The sequence below is a fragment of the Lagenorhynchus albirostris genome, chromosome 8 (genome assembly GCF_949774975.1).
Source record: "Lagenorhynchus albirostris chromosome 8, mLagAlb1.1, whole genome shotgun sequence".
NCBI classification, from domain to species: domain Eukaryota; kingdom Metazoa; phylum Chordata; class Mammalia; order Artiodactyla; family Delphinidae; genus Lagenorhynchus; species Lagenorhynchus albirostris.
Genome location: NC_083102.1, coordinates 66,395,140 through 66,412,102, shown reverse-complemented (window position 1 = coordinate 66,412,102; position 16,963 = coordinate 66,395,140). Strand labels below are relative to the sequence as shown.

At 37.3% G+C, this 16,963-nt stretch overlaps 1 protein-coding gene across 2 annotated transcripts in view; it reads left to right on the top strand.

The window, feature by feature from the left end:
- ETV1 (ETS variant transcription factor 1) overlaps nucleotides 1-16,963 on the top strand; it is a 94,510-nt gene that overhangs the window by 57,790 nt on the left and 19,757 nt on the right. For both annotated transcript variants that reach the window (XM_060156123.1, XM_060156122.1), the window contains exon 8: nucleotides 2,933-3,180. In XM_060156123.1, coding sequence (XP_060012106.1) covers nucleotides 2,933-3,180 — 248 coding nt within the window. The remainder of the gene's footprint in view (nucleotides 1-2,932; nucleotides 3,181-16,963) is intronic.

The following is a 16,963-nucleotide window of genomic DNA, read 5'->3' as shown; positions in this document are numbered from 1 at the left end:
AATTTTTTAATAATTTTAAACTTGCATAATTTAATTCTTAACAATGGCTGTGTTTAAGAGTTGGCTCCCATAATTCCTGAAAATTTAACAATGAGCCCGTGCAAATTGGCTCTGACACACCATTATAAAAATAGCTCAGCCAGAGGAATCTCCCAGATCAGCAGAGGAAACCAGAAGATGTGCCACTGGCAACTTTCGGAAAATAAGGGAATACTCAGATCTGCTTTTTATAGGTTATTTAATGGGACTCAATCTCAAGTTCAGTAACTCTTTTGATATGAAGGTAAGATGAAAGCATTCTTTCCAATGTGAGACCAAGTAAGAACTTTCCTACCTTGGTTTCCATCCCTGAGTCCTCTTGTGCTTTAGTTATGAAATGCTTCCCATTATCTTTCCCTTCTCACCCTGTGGACTTGAGACTTTGTCCGAGTGTAATGGTATGTGCATCTGTGTAAACAGTTTTGTAAATACAGATGAAAGACATCTTATTGCCGGGTGGGCCATTAAACAGATGCACATTGTGCAGGGCTGAAAGGGAAAAAGAAGACGACCAAAGAAAAGCAAGTTTTGTTTTGTCTACTTCTGGTGACTTCCCAGAGTTCTTGATAGCGCGTCTCACACCTCAAATGAGGGCCAGAATTAGAGATTGCATAGTCGGTGCTCTGTGCAGAATAGTTCTTTCTTATGGGAGGTGACCGCTGAACAAGCAGTATGGCTGTTTTTAGGTGACCTAACTTGAAATGCTGTAGCCAAACCCATTTTAGTTTCTCTACTTGAACTCAAATATTTGAGACTGAGAACAGCCGGCCCGGAACTAGAAGAGGGAAGCTCAGGGTCTTTTCCCACTGCCCCCCACTGAGTGTTGAGGACAGCACCAGCTGGCCGATCCCAGGAAAATCTCTGAAGCCGTATGCTTCTGAGGAGGATTTCTTGGAGAGCTCTAGCCAACAAATGACAGTCCCTCAGTTATAATTGGCAAATTTGCTCTGGGAACAGATCCTTTCCCCCAAATAGCCCCATCCAGCCGAGGCACCCCACCTCACTCTGGGAATGCTTCATGGCCAACTGGGCTGCACCCCGCTTCCTTTCCTCAGCCTCATTCTGCTCCTTGGGCCAGCCCTTTGGCACTTTTTCCTGAACCCACTGTGCAGGAGCCCTGTCTCTTTTTCTCAATGTTTCCCACCACTTAGGCACTGTTTTTCTTTACCCAGGAGCTCATCAGCACGCCCTCCTTACCCATGAACTCTCTCCAGAAAGCTTCTGGAGTCGCTTTCTCTTTACAGTGGGTCATAAGAATGATACCACAAACTTGTAGTTTCTTAGGAAGCACGTGTGTTTGATATATTCCTGGTCCTCAGTGAGTACCAACTGGAATCATGTTGACTTGCGAAAACAAATGGCTTGATTTTTCAACAAAGCTTTTAGTAGAAGTATTATTATCTTCCTTTGAAGGCTTCCCAAGTGAGCTGGTTTCTTTTTTTAACTTACAATTTTCTTATTCATTCCTTGACAGTTCTTAATGATAATTTGTTTCTTTTTTTGGCTAATGAAATAAGCAAGCGAAGGGAAGTGAATGCAGTGCCAGTCAGCCTATTTTGCTATATCTGAGTTTCTGAGTTTATTTTCTGCAGGTGTAGGTGGAATTTCAGTGCTTTCCATGGCAGCCAGAGAGGCTAGAGTTAAATCACAGGGTGGAGTGTTCTTAGAAATGCTAAAGCAATTGCCCTGCCATTCTTTCGCTTTTACCTTGTTTTCATTTAACGTTACCAAAATTAAATGTTAACTTTCCAAATTAAAGTCTGAGGAATGCTTTTGGGGGCAGGTGCAGGGGAGTTAATAGGCTTACATTTGCTCATAGAAATGTTGGATAGGTTATTTTTAAGCACTCCTGGGCATGTTTAGAGCTGTTAAATCTTTAATTAATCCACATCTTTGCGGTGGGTCAGTGATATTAGGATGAGAAACACAGAACTGAACTGATGAAGTGATTAGCCAATCAGTACACAGGATAACCAAGAAAGAAGGAGCGTAGAGACTCACTCTCAGCCTTCTGCCAAGGCCTCAGAACTTCCTCATGACCTAACAGCACGACCTGTCCCAAAGCTATGTGACGCATGCATGTTCCTTCCATCATTGGAGGTCTGCTGTAATACTTTATGCTTATTTTTATCAACCTGATATTTTGTTTGAAAATCTTGGAAGCCAGTGAGTTCTGTGTTGCTGTTTGACAGTAAAGAAGTAGTCTTTTACAACTAGCTTGGATTTCAGTCTCTATAATATTTCCCAGTTTAATTTCTCACTAGAATACAGTGTTATTTAGGACATGGTTGAAGATGTAAGAGTCCTGCACATTTGAGAAGAAAGTCATTCCCTTCTCGCTCCCTTGATAACTGATGGTAAGGGAAGGAAAACCAATAAGGAGGTTTTTATGTGGTTGATTTTGTTTGTTGGTTGGTTAGTTTGATAACAGAATTAAAAGCTGGAGGCTGCAGTTTGAAATCAGATTCTTTCTGGTTCCCCTGTTTTGTTTTGTTGTTTTGTTTTTCTTGTCTATAATTAATTTGAGACCCTCTTAATAAGGAAATCTGGTAAATGATCCAGTTGATTTCTAGTTGGGCATTTTAACTGTTAGAGTGTGTTATTTCTTGCAAACACTACAATGCTCTCCTAGCCTTCCCCGAAGCACATCTTTAACTTTTTGTCAGGTACTGAAATAGTGCTGAATGGAACTAATTGGAAGGGGAACGCAAGGTGTATTATGATTAGAAATCACAGTGCTACTGACCCAGGAAGTATCTAGTCTTTGGTAAAGATTTACACTTCGGGTCAGCTGGTGTCATGTTCATTAGCTAGAAGCTAAAAATCGTGCCAGTATTTTTAAAGGGTATTCCTTGTTACTATTTTATTTGAAACATGCTCTCTTATTTCCCAGATTTCGCCGCCAACTTTCTGAACCCTGTAATTCCTTTCCTCCTTTGCCGACAATGCCAAGGGAAGGACGTCCCATGTACCAACGGCAGATGTCTGAGCCAAACATTCCCTTCCCACCTCAAGGCTTTAAGCAGGAGTACCACGACCCAGTGTATGAACACAACACCATGGTTGGTGGTGCGGCCAGCCAAAGCTTCCCCCCTCCTCTGATGATCAAACAGGAGCCCAGAGATTTTGCATATGATTCAGGTAGGCCTGTGCTTTAAGTTATGTTTAAGATAAATCTTTTCACTTGCTTGTCAGTTTCATTAGTGTTGGCCACAGATGGGGTGGCTCCTGACCATTTTTTGGTGGCATCTTTCTGATTTATTCCCTTTCTCTTTATGTGAAGGGTTGGACTGTCAAACCATTTTGGCATGAGCCAATGGATGAAATAGTGTCTAGAAATGAAACCTGTCCAAAGAAGAGTACAATTTGTAAAATTATGCACACTCTCAGCCCAAGAGAGTAACGTGATCCTTCTTTTCTTGATTCTGGGCTTTCTTTCCATTTGCTCCTGCTGCACTGTTTAATAACAGTATTTACAGAAAGCAATATTCTTCTGTACTGAGTAACTTATTGCTTATAACTGTTTGTTTGTTTCTTTATTTTTGTGGCAAGATTCCAAGGGTCCGGAAGTAAGGACTCTTCCATATTGGGAGAGGGATAGCAAAAATAGCAATAATAGGCTTAGCTCTAGTCTCACTGAGCCTGAAAGATCTCACTAAGTAGTACGTCAAGATGGAGAATTGGGGTTTCCCGAAAGTAAAAAGCACTTATGTCTATTGTTAATGTTACCACCAACTTTGCCAATATTTGACCTTAAGAACTCAGAAAAATTACTTAACTATTCTGTGCTCATTTCTTTTGTTATAATCTCAAAATCAGGACACCTGCCTTTCAGAAATCTCAGGAATTTGGGGAAAAAGTATGAAATAAAAGCTAATGCTTCTAAGAAGGGCACCAGGCAAAATATTACTAACGTTATTGTAAGCACGGTCAATAGATGGTTGTGGACTTAAAAATATTGGAAAACAATGTGACTTCCTTTCATCTGGATGCAAAGTTGTGGATGTTCTTTATGAAGGAACTATTGCTTCTCTAGGCATAACTCTGCTGAGTTTTTCTATCGGTTCTACTTGAGGAAAGAAAATTGTCTGCTGGTCTTCAGTTTCCAACTTGCATAAAGTTACCTGTTTTATTATAAACTGGTCTTAAAGCTCAGCAAGAAGGAGCCCGACCACTGAGAGTCTCCCTCTGGCCACCCTTCCTCATTGGCCAAGAAGTTGAAAAGGACTAAGGGGAGTTGCCCACTGAGAGGCTATACCTCTACTTCTGGAAGGTATACCAGTTACCCAGGGCCCATGAATTCCCCGCCCAGCCAACCTTGAGTCCACTTCCAGGGCCTGAGCAAGTTTATCCCAGGCCTAGTTTTCTGAAGGCAGAGCACACTGTTCCTGTCTAGGTCCAAGGAGGTGGCCAAGGGACAGCTGCTTGTGGGAGGATGAGGATGAAGCTTGGTTGTGCCCATATGTTTGGTGTGTGAGGCCCCCGTGGTGTGGAACAAGGTGGGGTTGAGGGATAGGGAGAGAGGCAGGAAGGGAGTGTGGAGGGGCCGGGGTCTGAAGACTGAAAACTGGCTGCATACCATCCTCTTTCAGCACTAATCCTAGAGATTTCCCCAAATTCTAGGTTTGGCCTGGCCTTCCAAGTTGTTATGTTTTTATAGTTTCAAGGAATAGGAGGAGAGAACATATTTATTTATCGTTTTGTTTGGCTGGTTTATAGTTTAAAAATTTAAACATATGGTGTGAGGGACTGTACTTGAATGCTTGTCCCAGGCCCTGTAATTTGGAGAGGGTCCTAGAATGTACCATAGTGTTTACACTGTAGAACCTTTTATGTTTGTCCATGATTTACGGGCATAATTAAGAACTCTGCACTACAATGGGCTTTATTATAGACACGATTCATTTTTCTCTGCAAGTTTCTAGTCCTGTTAACTGATGTTATTCTTACTCTCCAAACCACGTTTTAATTTGCTGCACAGTTTTTTGAATTCATCATGATTTCAAGAAACTTTACATGGAAATCAGTTAAAATAGCCCAAATAATTGGTTCAAAAGGACTTGTAGGGCATAGCAGTTTTAGAAAATTCTTTGTGTTTTTTAGAATGTTTTTATAGGTATAATCTCAGAAAGATTATCATTGAAATCATTTTCTTGATTCTGTGGTTTTCCATACATATATATATATACATATACACACACACGTATATATTCTCCTTATATCTATATTGTATATAAAATTATATATAACATGATGTTGAAGACGTGTAACTTTTCCTGAGAAGATGTGAAGCAAACAAGAAAAATATTTAAATAATACATTGAGGGCAAAAAAATAGGAACTCGGGCTGTGAGGTTTAATTGCATTATTTGTGGACCATATATAATATGAATTCGAGTCAGCTACGGTCTGACCCTCAAAAGCACAGATTCAGTCACTTCTAACCTAAAGAAGGATAGTCCATTCCTTAGCTCAATCTGCTATAATAAAATACCATCATCGGTGGGAAAGCTGAAGTAACAGACATTTAACTTCCACAGTTCTGCAGGCCGGGAAGTCCAAGATCAAGGTTCCAGAAGATTCATTTCCTGGTGAGGCCTCTTTTCCTGGCTTTGCAGATGGCTACTTACTCACTGTGTCCTCATGAGGCAGAGAGAGGGCTCTGGTCTCTCTTCCTCTTCTTTTATAAGGACACTAATTCCACCATGGGGGCCCTACCCTCATGACCTAGTCTTATTCTAATTACCTCTCAAAGCCCCCGCCCCCCTCCAAATACCACCACTTTGGGCATTAGGGCTTCACAATGAATTATGGGGGACACGATCATTCAGTCTATAACAGTCCAGTATCCTGTTTTAAAGGTACATAGGGCATCTCTTTTGTAAGTTGCCATAAAGCTTGCAAATGACTTGTGGAATATTTGTTTAATATTTGAGAAGCTGTTAATTTATGTTACTGTCTCTCCTGTAAATTATATTTCCGATTGCTAAAGTTGGACAACACCTTTGAATTCTAATTTCAATATTGCCAATAAGATACACTTCAGTTTCGCTTGAATAGTTAAATAGTAAAGTTGTATCTTCTGGATGGATGTGGTCTAAAGAACTGTAGTTACTGTGTAACCAGGGCAGATGAAAAATTAACCTGTGTGTTTCAAAATATGTTTTACTGGCCACCAAATTGCTGCAATTAAGTTGACGCATCTGTATACGTCATACATTGCCGTCAACAAGTACGATCTCCAGATGTTTTGTTTTGTTGTCATTAGTTCTTTCATCCTTGCTGACAGAATATTAAATAACCTTTTTAGCAAATCTAATGTATTTATCACTGAATCATTAAGTTCTTTGTTCACTTATTGATGTTGAACAAGTAGCACATTAGAAAATACTTAATGTGATTTAAAGACAATGCAAAAACGTTTCATAGTCCATTTACTCAGCATCTGTGATCCAAAGCTTGTCCTTTAAGAAGGCCTCTAGAACTCGTTATTGCTTAATTCAATATAGCATAAATGTTGTGAAAATAAAAGAAGCTTTGTAAGTGAAAAGGTAGCACGATTATGCTCTAATAAAGCCTGACATTAATTATGATATGGGAAATGGAAGGTCTATTAGTTATAATTACAGGAATGCAATTTCAACTGCTGAGTATTTAAGCTAAAAAATTGCAAAATATTATGTTAGTAGAGTAGAAATTTTATTCAGGAAAAGGGACAAATCTTGGATCAGAAGACACTGAGGAGATAAAAAAAATGGATATTTAGGGCCAATTTGGTGAACCAGTACAGTGTGATCATGATTATATGATATTAAGTTCTCAGCAGTCCAATTGCATCTATTATTGTTGTTTCCCTCCTCTGCTTCTTTAGCCTAATAGTGCTGCATAAAGCAGGACACAGGTTTTTTGTTGGTTGGTTGCTTTGTCTTGAATCCAACCTGGTTCCTCTCTTTTGCTCCTATGGCCAAGTGACTATGTAAAAAGCGTTGAATAAGCATTGTGCACTTCATGTGGATGCAATGCTCCATTTTCATAAAATCGTGGTTATTTTCCCATTATGCTTGCATATGAGGTTTTGCAGATTCAAAATGCCCAATGAGGTAAATATTTTAGATACTCACAGCAACATATTTTATTAGAATTGTATGTGTTCGTCTTTTGTTTGTTTTTGTTTTGGATAGCTTCGGGTAGTATTTTTAGGAGGGTGGTGGGCACATGAAACTAAAGTTTGACTCAAGAAAATATCAGCACACAATGTTCATGTGCTTTGATTAGTAGGTATTTTCACTCTCAGAAAATTATCTTAAGGAAGGGGAGTTGCAGGATGAATGTTTGGGGGGGGGAGGAATATTACAGAGTAATTGAATGGTAATGTAAGTTATGGCTGCCAATAACAGAAATACTATGCAGCCATTAGAAGTCAGGTTTTAAAAAATATTTAGTGAAATGAGACTATTGAGTAAAAAGAATTATAAGTGTAAAGCCCGACTTATGCAAAATAAGACTCAGGACATAAATACTGTGGTTATACATGCGTGGTGCTATTATAGGCAATATTTATTTTGTCTGTAAAGTGCTTTGTCTTTCAACAGTGCTTACGTACTGCTTTCCTATTCAGACAGAGTACGTATTATATTTTAAAGTATCAACCAATTTAGAATTGAAGAAAAAAAGTGTCCAAATTAATCACATCAGTACTATAAGTGAAAAGAATGCTAAGTTAAAGATGACACAGTCTCATTCATTGCAAACCTGACTTTCTATTCGTTTGTTTCCAGGACTGCCTTAGAGAGGGAGGAGAATGAATATGCTACTTGGTGGGTTTCAGGTTCATCCCTGCACTGTTCTTGCAGTACCATCATGTAATGCTATTACGTTCCTTTGCATTTTGGGGTGTCTTAAAAATCTTAACCTAGGAGTTGACTGGAGGGGGTGATACATTAATAAGGTGTTTTTAACACTCAGCGCCTATTCTATTACTTTAATTAGTTTAAAAGATACTTCCCAGCCCTGTGGTGGAGCAGTTTAAGCTAGGAGCTGGGAAGGAAGAGGGGAAAGAGAACTTTCAGGGACAGAATAAGGTTTCTGAAGTAAGAAAAAGGGGGAAAGCGTGTGCTTGGAGCTTCGGGAGAGGAGGAAGTAGTTGTAGAGGGTAAGGGAGAAAGCTGACGTCATGTTTTCTGAAGAAAAAGTTTCTGTATTTTTTGATTGTGTTTTTTAGGGCCATGAGTCCTGGTACTGATGAGGCCTTCTTTCAGTTTGGAGGCATGTCGCATTTATGTGGTAGTAAATGTTAGCATTATTTTCAATTGGGAAATTGACACAAATAGCTGTTTCATAGAATCATAAACCTTTAAACTCATGAAAGCTCTGGGGTATCACCTAATTCACATTCCTTCTTTACGCCCTATTATACAGATAAAATGTCCGAGGCTTATTCAAGTTAACTTACCATCAGTTACAAAGGTGTTTTGTGAAACAGCCAAAACCAGAACCAAGGTTTTCTTATTCTTAGTTTAGTGCACAGTCCACAGCCTATCTTTCTATATAATTGTCCAAGATAAAGTACTTTAATCTACAATTTGTTAGATATATTATTTACCCTTTTCTCTAATTCTTAGAATGAGTATTTGCCTATGTCTTTTCGGTACGCGGGCCTCTCACTGTTGGGGCCCCTCCCACTGCGGAGCACAGGCTCTGGACGCACAGGCTCAGCGGCCATGGCTCACGGGCCCAGCCGCTCCGCGGCACGTGGGATCTTCCTGAACCGGGGCACGAGCCCGCATCCCCTGCATCGGCAGGCGGACTCTCAACCGCTGTGCCACCAGGGAAGCCCTGCCTATGTCTTTTAAAAGCTCTATGTGACCCAGGGCAAAGAAAGCATTTGCATTAAAACTTAAGGTGTGCTTTTCCTAATGTGGGGGTATTTATTTCACATTAGACAGTCCCCAGATTTTATTCTGTTAGGTGCTCACTGTTGTAAGGTAGGAAAATATAAAACTTCAAATGATATTTCAGTTTAAAATGTGTTCTATTTCCTTTTTAAAAATACACCATAAACATTATCAAACATTGAGATTGTCAGAGAAGTAACTTTCCCTAATACTTCTTCTGGAAAAGGCTGAACAATTATTAGAAGGAAAAGTATCAAATTGATGGCCTAGCCAGCTCGAAAATTCTTTGATTGACTATATAAACTTTGAGTTTGTCTGAGCCTTCTTTCTTATTGGACTTCACTCTTTGTTAAAACACTTGATAGCTTGATGGCTTAAAATTTAACTATAAGAGTCATTTTCAAACTTTTGTCAGCTGAATCTATTTTTCAGCAGAAAGCTTATGAAGGACTGCGGTATCTAAAACAGATACGGGACTTCCCTGGCCGTCCAGTGGTTGGAACTCCACGCTTCCACTGCAGAGGGCGAGGGTTCGATCCCTGGTTCGGGAACTAAGATCCCACATACTGTGTGGCATGGCCAAAAAATTAAAAAACAAAACAAACAAAAGAACATATAAGGAAAGCTTACATTTGGAAAAATAATCTTTCATTTTTAAATATCTTTCATTTTTAAATCCTAGCAACCCTTTCCAAGTTTCCATATACTTCATCACCTTAGGACTTTGATGAAGGCCAATAGACAAACCTTCAAATTTGGAGAGTAATTATCTGTACTTAGCATGTAGAAAAATAATATGTAGGCAGAGAAATGATAAAATAGGTGCACAATACTTAGCTCATGTTAAGTACGTTAAAACTAGGAATACGTTTAACTTTCATCTGTGAGAGCTGACAAATATATCTGGTACTCACATAGGGCCAAGCTGGCAATGTAGTCGTAAGAGTTAAATAGTTTTGCGTTTCTCAAGTGGCGAGAGAAGATTTTTATGTTGTCAATGTTATTCTGTGTTTTGCTGTGTTGATGGGTACTTATCTTAGATAGCAGAGAAGATAGTGAAGTAATTCCTAATGCTGCTCTTAGTGAGCATTGCTTGGGATTCCCCTTGCAGAATTTAGACTATGGTTTGAAGGTTAAAGTTATAGGATGAAATCAGTAGATAATAGAGCAAGAAAAACGTACTTGTTTTCTGCAGCCACATGGAAATATGAGTAAATAGTGCTTTATGTGTTTGGAGATGATTTGTCAGGGCCTCAATCAACTGGCTCAACTTGCACAAAATTACAAAAAAACAAAACCCAGAAAGCACCAAAATTCAGAAGGCGAGATGTACTCAGTAGCTTATTTCTAAACTGTTACTACTATGATTGTTACTACTACTCCTGTAGTAATGGCTCAGAAATTCTGTCATCAGGATATATTATTTTTTAATGATTTCTTATTATTTACTTTTTAAGAGGGGATATATATTTTAGGGAAACTAATAACCTCATATATTTTATAATAAATGTTCTTATATGTCTTCTGAACAATTGAGTTATACATAAGTAAACAACCAGAAATATTGTTCAAGAAATACAAGGAATGCAGTGATGACAAAAGGAAACTGTTGAAAAATGCTCATTAAAGTTGGATGGAACAGAGAGAAGAGAAGTAAAGGCTACTGATATTTCTTTTGAACTTCCAGGCTTGCCATAAACTAGCTTCTTCATTTCTGAAACGGAAGGCCCCGTGATTGATAATTATAACTTTAATTTTTAAAAATATGAAATAAAAACATTTAGAAATATTAAGCTTTACTTCATCACTTTTACTTACGTATCTTTGAACCACCTTAAAAACTAATTCTTAAAAGAATACTGAAATTTTTTAAAGCCAAAAAAAGAGAATGTTATTTAAGAATTAATAATTGAATGTACGTTGACTCTTCAGTGGTCTTTCTCTGTTCCATGTTTTCTCTGGATGATAGATTATAGGATTCCTTATCATCTCCCCTCCTGGCTGTGTCAAGTATTTTAATTTTAGTTTAAAGTTAAATATGGTAGTAACTTGATTTATTCTCTATCATTTTATTAGCCAGATATTAGAAATTGGAAGATAAATATTAAATTATAACACCATAGTAGAAAATCTTGCACACATTTAAAACCAAAGACCATGCATTTTTCATGTTTCTCCTCATTCCTTCTTCTATAGGCATAGCAAAGATCCTATGAGAAATCAGTTAGAGATATATTCAGGGATTGTTGACTGCAACCATTTCCCAATGTGGCTTCAGGTCACTGGAAGAGAAAAGTATTTTCTTCCCTCTGGAGTCAAGGACCAAGTTACAGATGGCTGATAAAACCCATTATATGTTTTAACAGTGTTTGGTATTGGACTGACTCTTTACAAATCATTCCCATAATTGCTCATAAATAGTTTTCTTCCCTCCTAAAAACTCTGGATATTTTTAAGCATTACCATCTTTAGTAATTTCCAGCGCAGTGATGATTATGGTTCCATGAACTTTGGCTTTTTGTACCTGCTATTTAACACTCCCAAAGGCCAAGCCTTGGCCCTACTCCATTACTAAGCATCATTTGCTTATGGCCACATTTTCTCCTAAAACATGGCAGCTGATTTTTTTCCCTCCTAACTTTGAAACCATTGCTCCAAAAATTTCAAGTGGAGAATCACTCGGGAATTTAAAGGAATGAGCTATTGATCCTTCAGAAAGAATTAACATCTTACCTGTTTCTCTAGAATCCAAATATAATTTTCTTTTTCTCAGTGTGTGATTTGTGGACTAGTAGATCACTTAATCTCTGATATTTAGGTGCTTAAATTATGAAAAGTGACGGTGATGCCTTCCTAATTGATTTTGTTATTATAATAGAGCTCACAGTTTGACTTTGCTTTTTATTGCTTAGCAGATCTCATATGAGTTTTCCTCATTCAGTTCTGGGTTAAAATAGCAAATCTCCCCAAACAGTACTTTGGTCCACTATATCAGTTTTTCTAAGAAATACTTCAGTATGCTCTAAATCTACAGTTACAGTAAGTGGCATTGGCTAGTGATTTGATTTGAGAATTGAGACTATGGTCTGGATTTACTCTTTATGCATTAACACAGGTCAAATGGACAGGGACTGTATTTTAAGTCAGTAATGGAAGGCTGAAGGCTGTCTTAAACCAATCATATCAGTTTTACCCATGACTGATTGATCCCTAGGGGCAGAGCCCTGTAAGCATTTCTCTTACATGAATGGACTCTATAGAGCCTGGAGTTTCATTCATAAAATGGAGACTGAAAGGACACACACACACACACACACACTCTTTACTCTCTGGAATGTCCATTTATACAGAGCTGAAGGGTATAGTGTTCCATCAGCTGCTGCTTTTGCCAGTTGACTGGAAGTAATGATTAATGCTCATTGGTCCTGCCTGCATGTAACCTGACACTATTTATGGCCTTGCAGTGTTCCTAATGTATAGTGAATGAGAAGGCAACATTCTCAAATCAGAAACATAAACAGGAACTGGTGGGTCTGAATTCCATTCAAATATGTCATTTCAGCCACACAGTGTTTGTCTAACTGGGATTTTACAGGCAGGAAAGGGGGAAGGGAGGGATAATCTGCTTGTGAGTTGAACTAGCATGAAAAAAGGGAATTAGAATGGGGAGGGGGGTGTACTTTTTTAGTGTAGGATTTTTAGTTTCTTTTTAAAGAAAACAACCAGGATGCTTAGGCCCAGAACTGCTTATTGCGAGTGGGTGAGATGAACATACAACTGTTTTCATATGTGCAACTAAGATTTGCAATTAAATGAGACAGTTTAAGGATGCGCATTTGGATTTCTCCCTCTGTGTGTGTGTTTCATAAACGTGAACAAGAGAGGGAAGATAAATATTTATTTTTTACAAGTATATATCTGAGTATATATTTTTAGGTTTAGAATATTGTTATAGAATATTTTACACTTAAAGGATCTCTATACTTAAGTGACTTAACTATTTAATAGTTTAAAGGGAGACTTTTTATTTCATAAAATATTTTTACCTAACATAGGCATAACTTAATTGAAATCTTTTCAAGGAATTTTTTTCAGATTAAATAGATTATGGTTTTTATCATGTGTGTACATGTGTGTAAATTTTCTATTTAATTGCTTCTAAGATAGTCTTGAAAATTTTACAAAGATAGCTATTCAAAAACACGTGTGAAAAACAAAGCAAGGCAAAACTGAAAGAATGACACGCATATATCATTATGATTTATTTACTATTCTCTTAAGTTTAGAAAAGTATCTTTGAACATTCCATTCTGCTAACCCTTCTTTGCAGTGTGTGGGCCCTCACAGTTCACTGTTTTCATCCACATGTTTTTGTTATTCTTAGCATTAAAAAATAAAACCACCCACTTGGTATGACACTGGAAACATTATACTGAATCCTGGACCTGTTACCTATTTACTACTAATGTCATTTTGAGCATGTTTTGTTACCTCTTTTGTCCTCAGTTTCCTCATTCATGGAAAGGGGAAAATAATTCCTATACCTTTTGTGTTTTCGTGAGGATTAAATATGACTATGTTTGTAAAATTGCTAATATAGTGTTAGGGGTCTAGGCAATTAGAATAAGGATTTCTGTTGATATGATTTTATCTTAACTTCTAGAGATTTCCTCAGACTGTTGCTAGTTCTTGAATGAGGTGCCACTATTACAATATTTATAAATATACTTCAGGGCTAAAGGATAAGACAAAATAAGAGAGATATTCTTATGTTAAAACAATCATATTGGGGCTTCCCTGGTGGCGCAGTGGTTGAGAGTCTGCCTGCCGATGGAGGGGACACGGGTGCGGGCCCCGGTCCGGGAAGATCCCACATGCCGCGGAGCGGCTGGGCCTGTGAGCCATGGCCGCTGAGCCTGCGCGTCCCGGAGCCTGTTTTCTGCAACGGGAGAGGCCACAACAGTGAGAGGCCCGTGTACCGCAAAAAACAAAACAAAACAAAAAACAATCATATTGTGCATAGCCAGCAAGATAGTGTACAATTATGCTGTTTCTGACGTAGTGAAACAGTCATACTGAACTTACTGCTAGTGTTATTCATGTTTAAAGCAAGGAGACTAAATCATCTGAATATTGAGGTGATCCAAGGAAAAATGAGTGAGAGGACAAAGCAATTCATGATGTATTTGTTTCAAATTGTGTAGGTTCCAGAAAGGGAACAATTCAGTATTGAAGCTCATCATGAAAAATTTCCCCACTTCAGCATTTTTTTTGTGGCCCGCTTTGGCAACTAATGGCATCTTTTCTCATATATATTTTTAAACTTCCGTTAATTGTCAGAGTGCAATAATATCTAATAAGTAGTCAAAGTTAAAATTGTGCTTATTTTGTGCAATTGTGTTTCCTATCATTGCAACTTTATTTTCAACTCTAACTTACTGAAACCTCCACAGGCTTGTAAAACTTGTAAAACTGTGAGCCAACTAGATCATAATAAGCTAATCCTCTTTGAATGTGGTGGTTATTTGTGTAGGATACTGTCCCCTGCAATAAAAAAAAAAAAGCCAAAAAACCCAGATGCTTACAAGAGAAGTTTGTGGTTTCTTAGGTAAAATTCTATGCTGTTGTTTTAGGTTATATAGCCTTTAAGTTTTAAAAGCATCTGAATGCAGATAACTGTGTTACTTTTTTTTTCTTTTTCAAGGTTTTGCAAGCACTATTCTAGGCATACAAAGACTGACATAGTTCTCTTTCTGTCCTCAAAGTCTGTCAACAGTAGATTCAGTACATCTGATCTGTGGCAAAAGAAATATCTCTGCAGATTTTACATTATTTATATTCACAGTTTACTAAAAATCCTAATGACAAAGCTCCCATCTAAGTGTGAATGAAGTAATACCAAATGCATCACTCTCTTAAGATTTCAGCCACCTCCAACTTTTCTGCCTTCTTTACATGTTTCAGTGACTAAGTTGTTATATTTATATAGAGCTTTTGTGACTGACAACAGATAGATCTTATAAAACTTGACTTAAAGCCTTCACACTTGAATTCAGACATATTAATACTGGGCCTTATTTTTTAGAGTTAATTACTTTCAGGTTTGTTCTATAAATAGCTTGTATGGATGTAAAAAAAATCCTCATGTTAGCATCCTTTTTAGAACACTTTATAAAATATATTTTCTTGATTAGTTACACGAAATCTCTTCATGTGGCAAGTAGAAATGCAGAGTAAAAGGATGTTACACTAGTATGTATGTGAAGACCTGTGCATTTAAATACATCTTTATGAAGCTCATTTATTTATGCACTCTGGAAAACCTTTGGATTTTAAACATGAAACTGAATTTGCCAGGAAATGAGAAGAAACAAAAAACTTAAGTTTAAGAAAGACAAAACTTAGGCAAGATCTGTCCTAATGCTCTTCTTTCTTGAATGAGATGCCATTAGTTCTTGGTACAGCTCAGTATTTGTTTAGATGATAAATAAATGTCTTTGAAAACTTGTTTAAACTCCTGTGTTTACATTGAAATACACACACACACACACACAAGCACATTTTTCACCAAGTACCTGTTAATTTCAGATGTATGTTGACACACACATTTTGGCCCTGGAGTTTTAATTTCCGCCATCATCATTATACCATAAACAAGTTTAGGTGGACTTGATCTTGTTACATCACCTCCTCAAGGAGTTAGTTAAGTGTGTAATCAATCCATCTCTGCAGCGTACACTCACATGAAAGCAAAATCACATTAAAATACAACATCAAACTTATTTCTATTTTACTGGGATTTCTCATTTACTCTCAGAGATTTGAATGCTTAATTAAGTTATCACACTGATTGTTTCTCCAGGAATTTAACTAGAAGCATCAAATGAAAGAAAGGTGCTTTTTCCCCCTTATTTAGAGTTTACAATCTGAAGTGTTTTCAGCTTCGTACACTATTTGATAACAAAGAATTTCAACAAATCATAGGGATGTCTCATACAACTGTGGCAAATAGTTTCTCTCTGATCCGGCCTGTTATAGCTCCTAGAAACTTTAGGCAAACCATGACCTGAAGAAGAAACTTCATCCTGTACTATGGGGCAACGCATATGCAAATCAGAAAAGTGCCTAGCAACTTCAAAACTGCACTTTGTGGGCAGACCTTTGGTAAAGCTTCCCAAATCAGTATTATGTTTCCCAATACAGTTTTAAAATGCAAGTCAAGAAACAGCTTTTTAGTTTCATACTTGCTTATCTTAATTTAAAGGAAATTTTAACTGCGTTACTAAAGGTGAAGACTAATCAAATCAGGTAGTTTAGTGTGTTAGTTTACTTCTTCTTAACTTCCGCCACAGTGACTATGACTAGCGCATTAAAATGACAACAGTGCTTTGCTGCTTTGAATTTTTGCAGCATATTAGATCAGCTTTCATCACCATGAACTCATCTGTGACAAATTATAGGCAGTTTAGTTTCTGCAAGCTGATTTGGCCCCATCCTAAGGTCATGCTGAAGAGCTCTTTGATCCATAAGTTTCCAAATAATAAAAAACAATCCTTTACCCTAAATTAAATATACATAATTCAATTTACAGATTGAATTTAAAACTTTTTAGACTAAAGCCATTTAGCATCAAATATCAGGGAGTAATACTGTAAAAAGAAGCTCAAAAGAGGTACCTCCAAATATTTTGAAAATATAATGGAGCTTCTCACTTAAACCTTATAAATTTATAATGAATTTAAAATCAATATATTTTAAATACCATAGGTTAATAGATCTATGAAGAATATTACTGAATAAGTACACGAATAAGCAATGTCAACCATCTCAATAGATACATGATTTTTAAGAATAGCAAATAAAGTTACAAAAATAATTTTGATATGTAATTATTTCTAGTTTTAAGTATGGTGATTCACACAGTTTAAATACTTGTGAGGTTCACTTAAAAGTAGATTCTGTTAATAATAAGTACCTTATATTGAATCCTGAGTGTTAGCAGAAAGTGGGCAGAATGTTGCCCGTGGCTT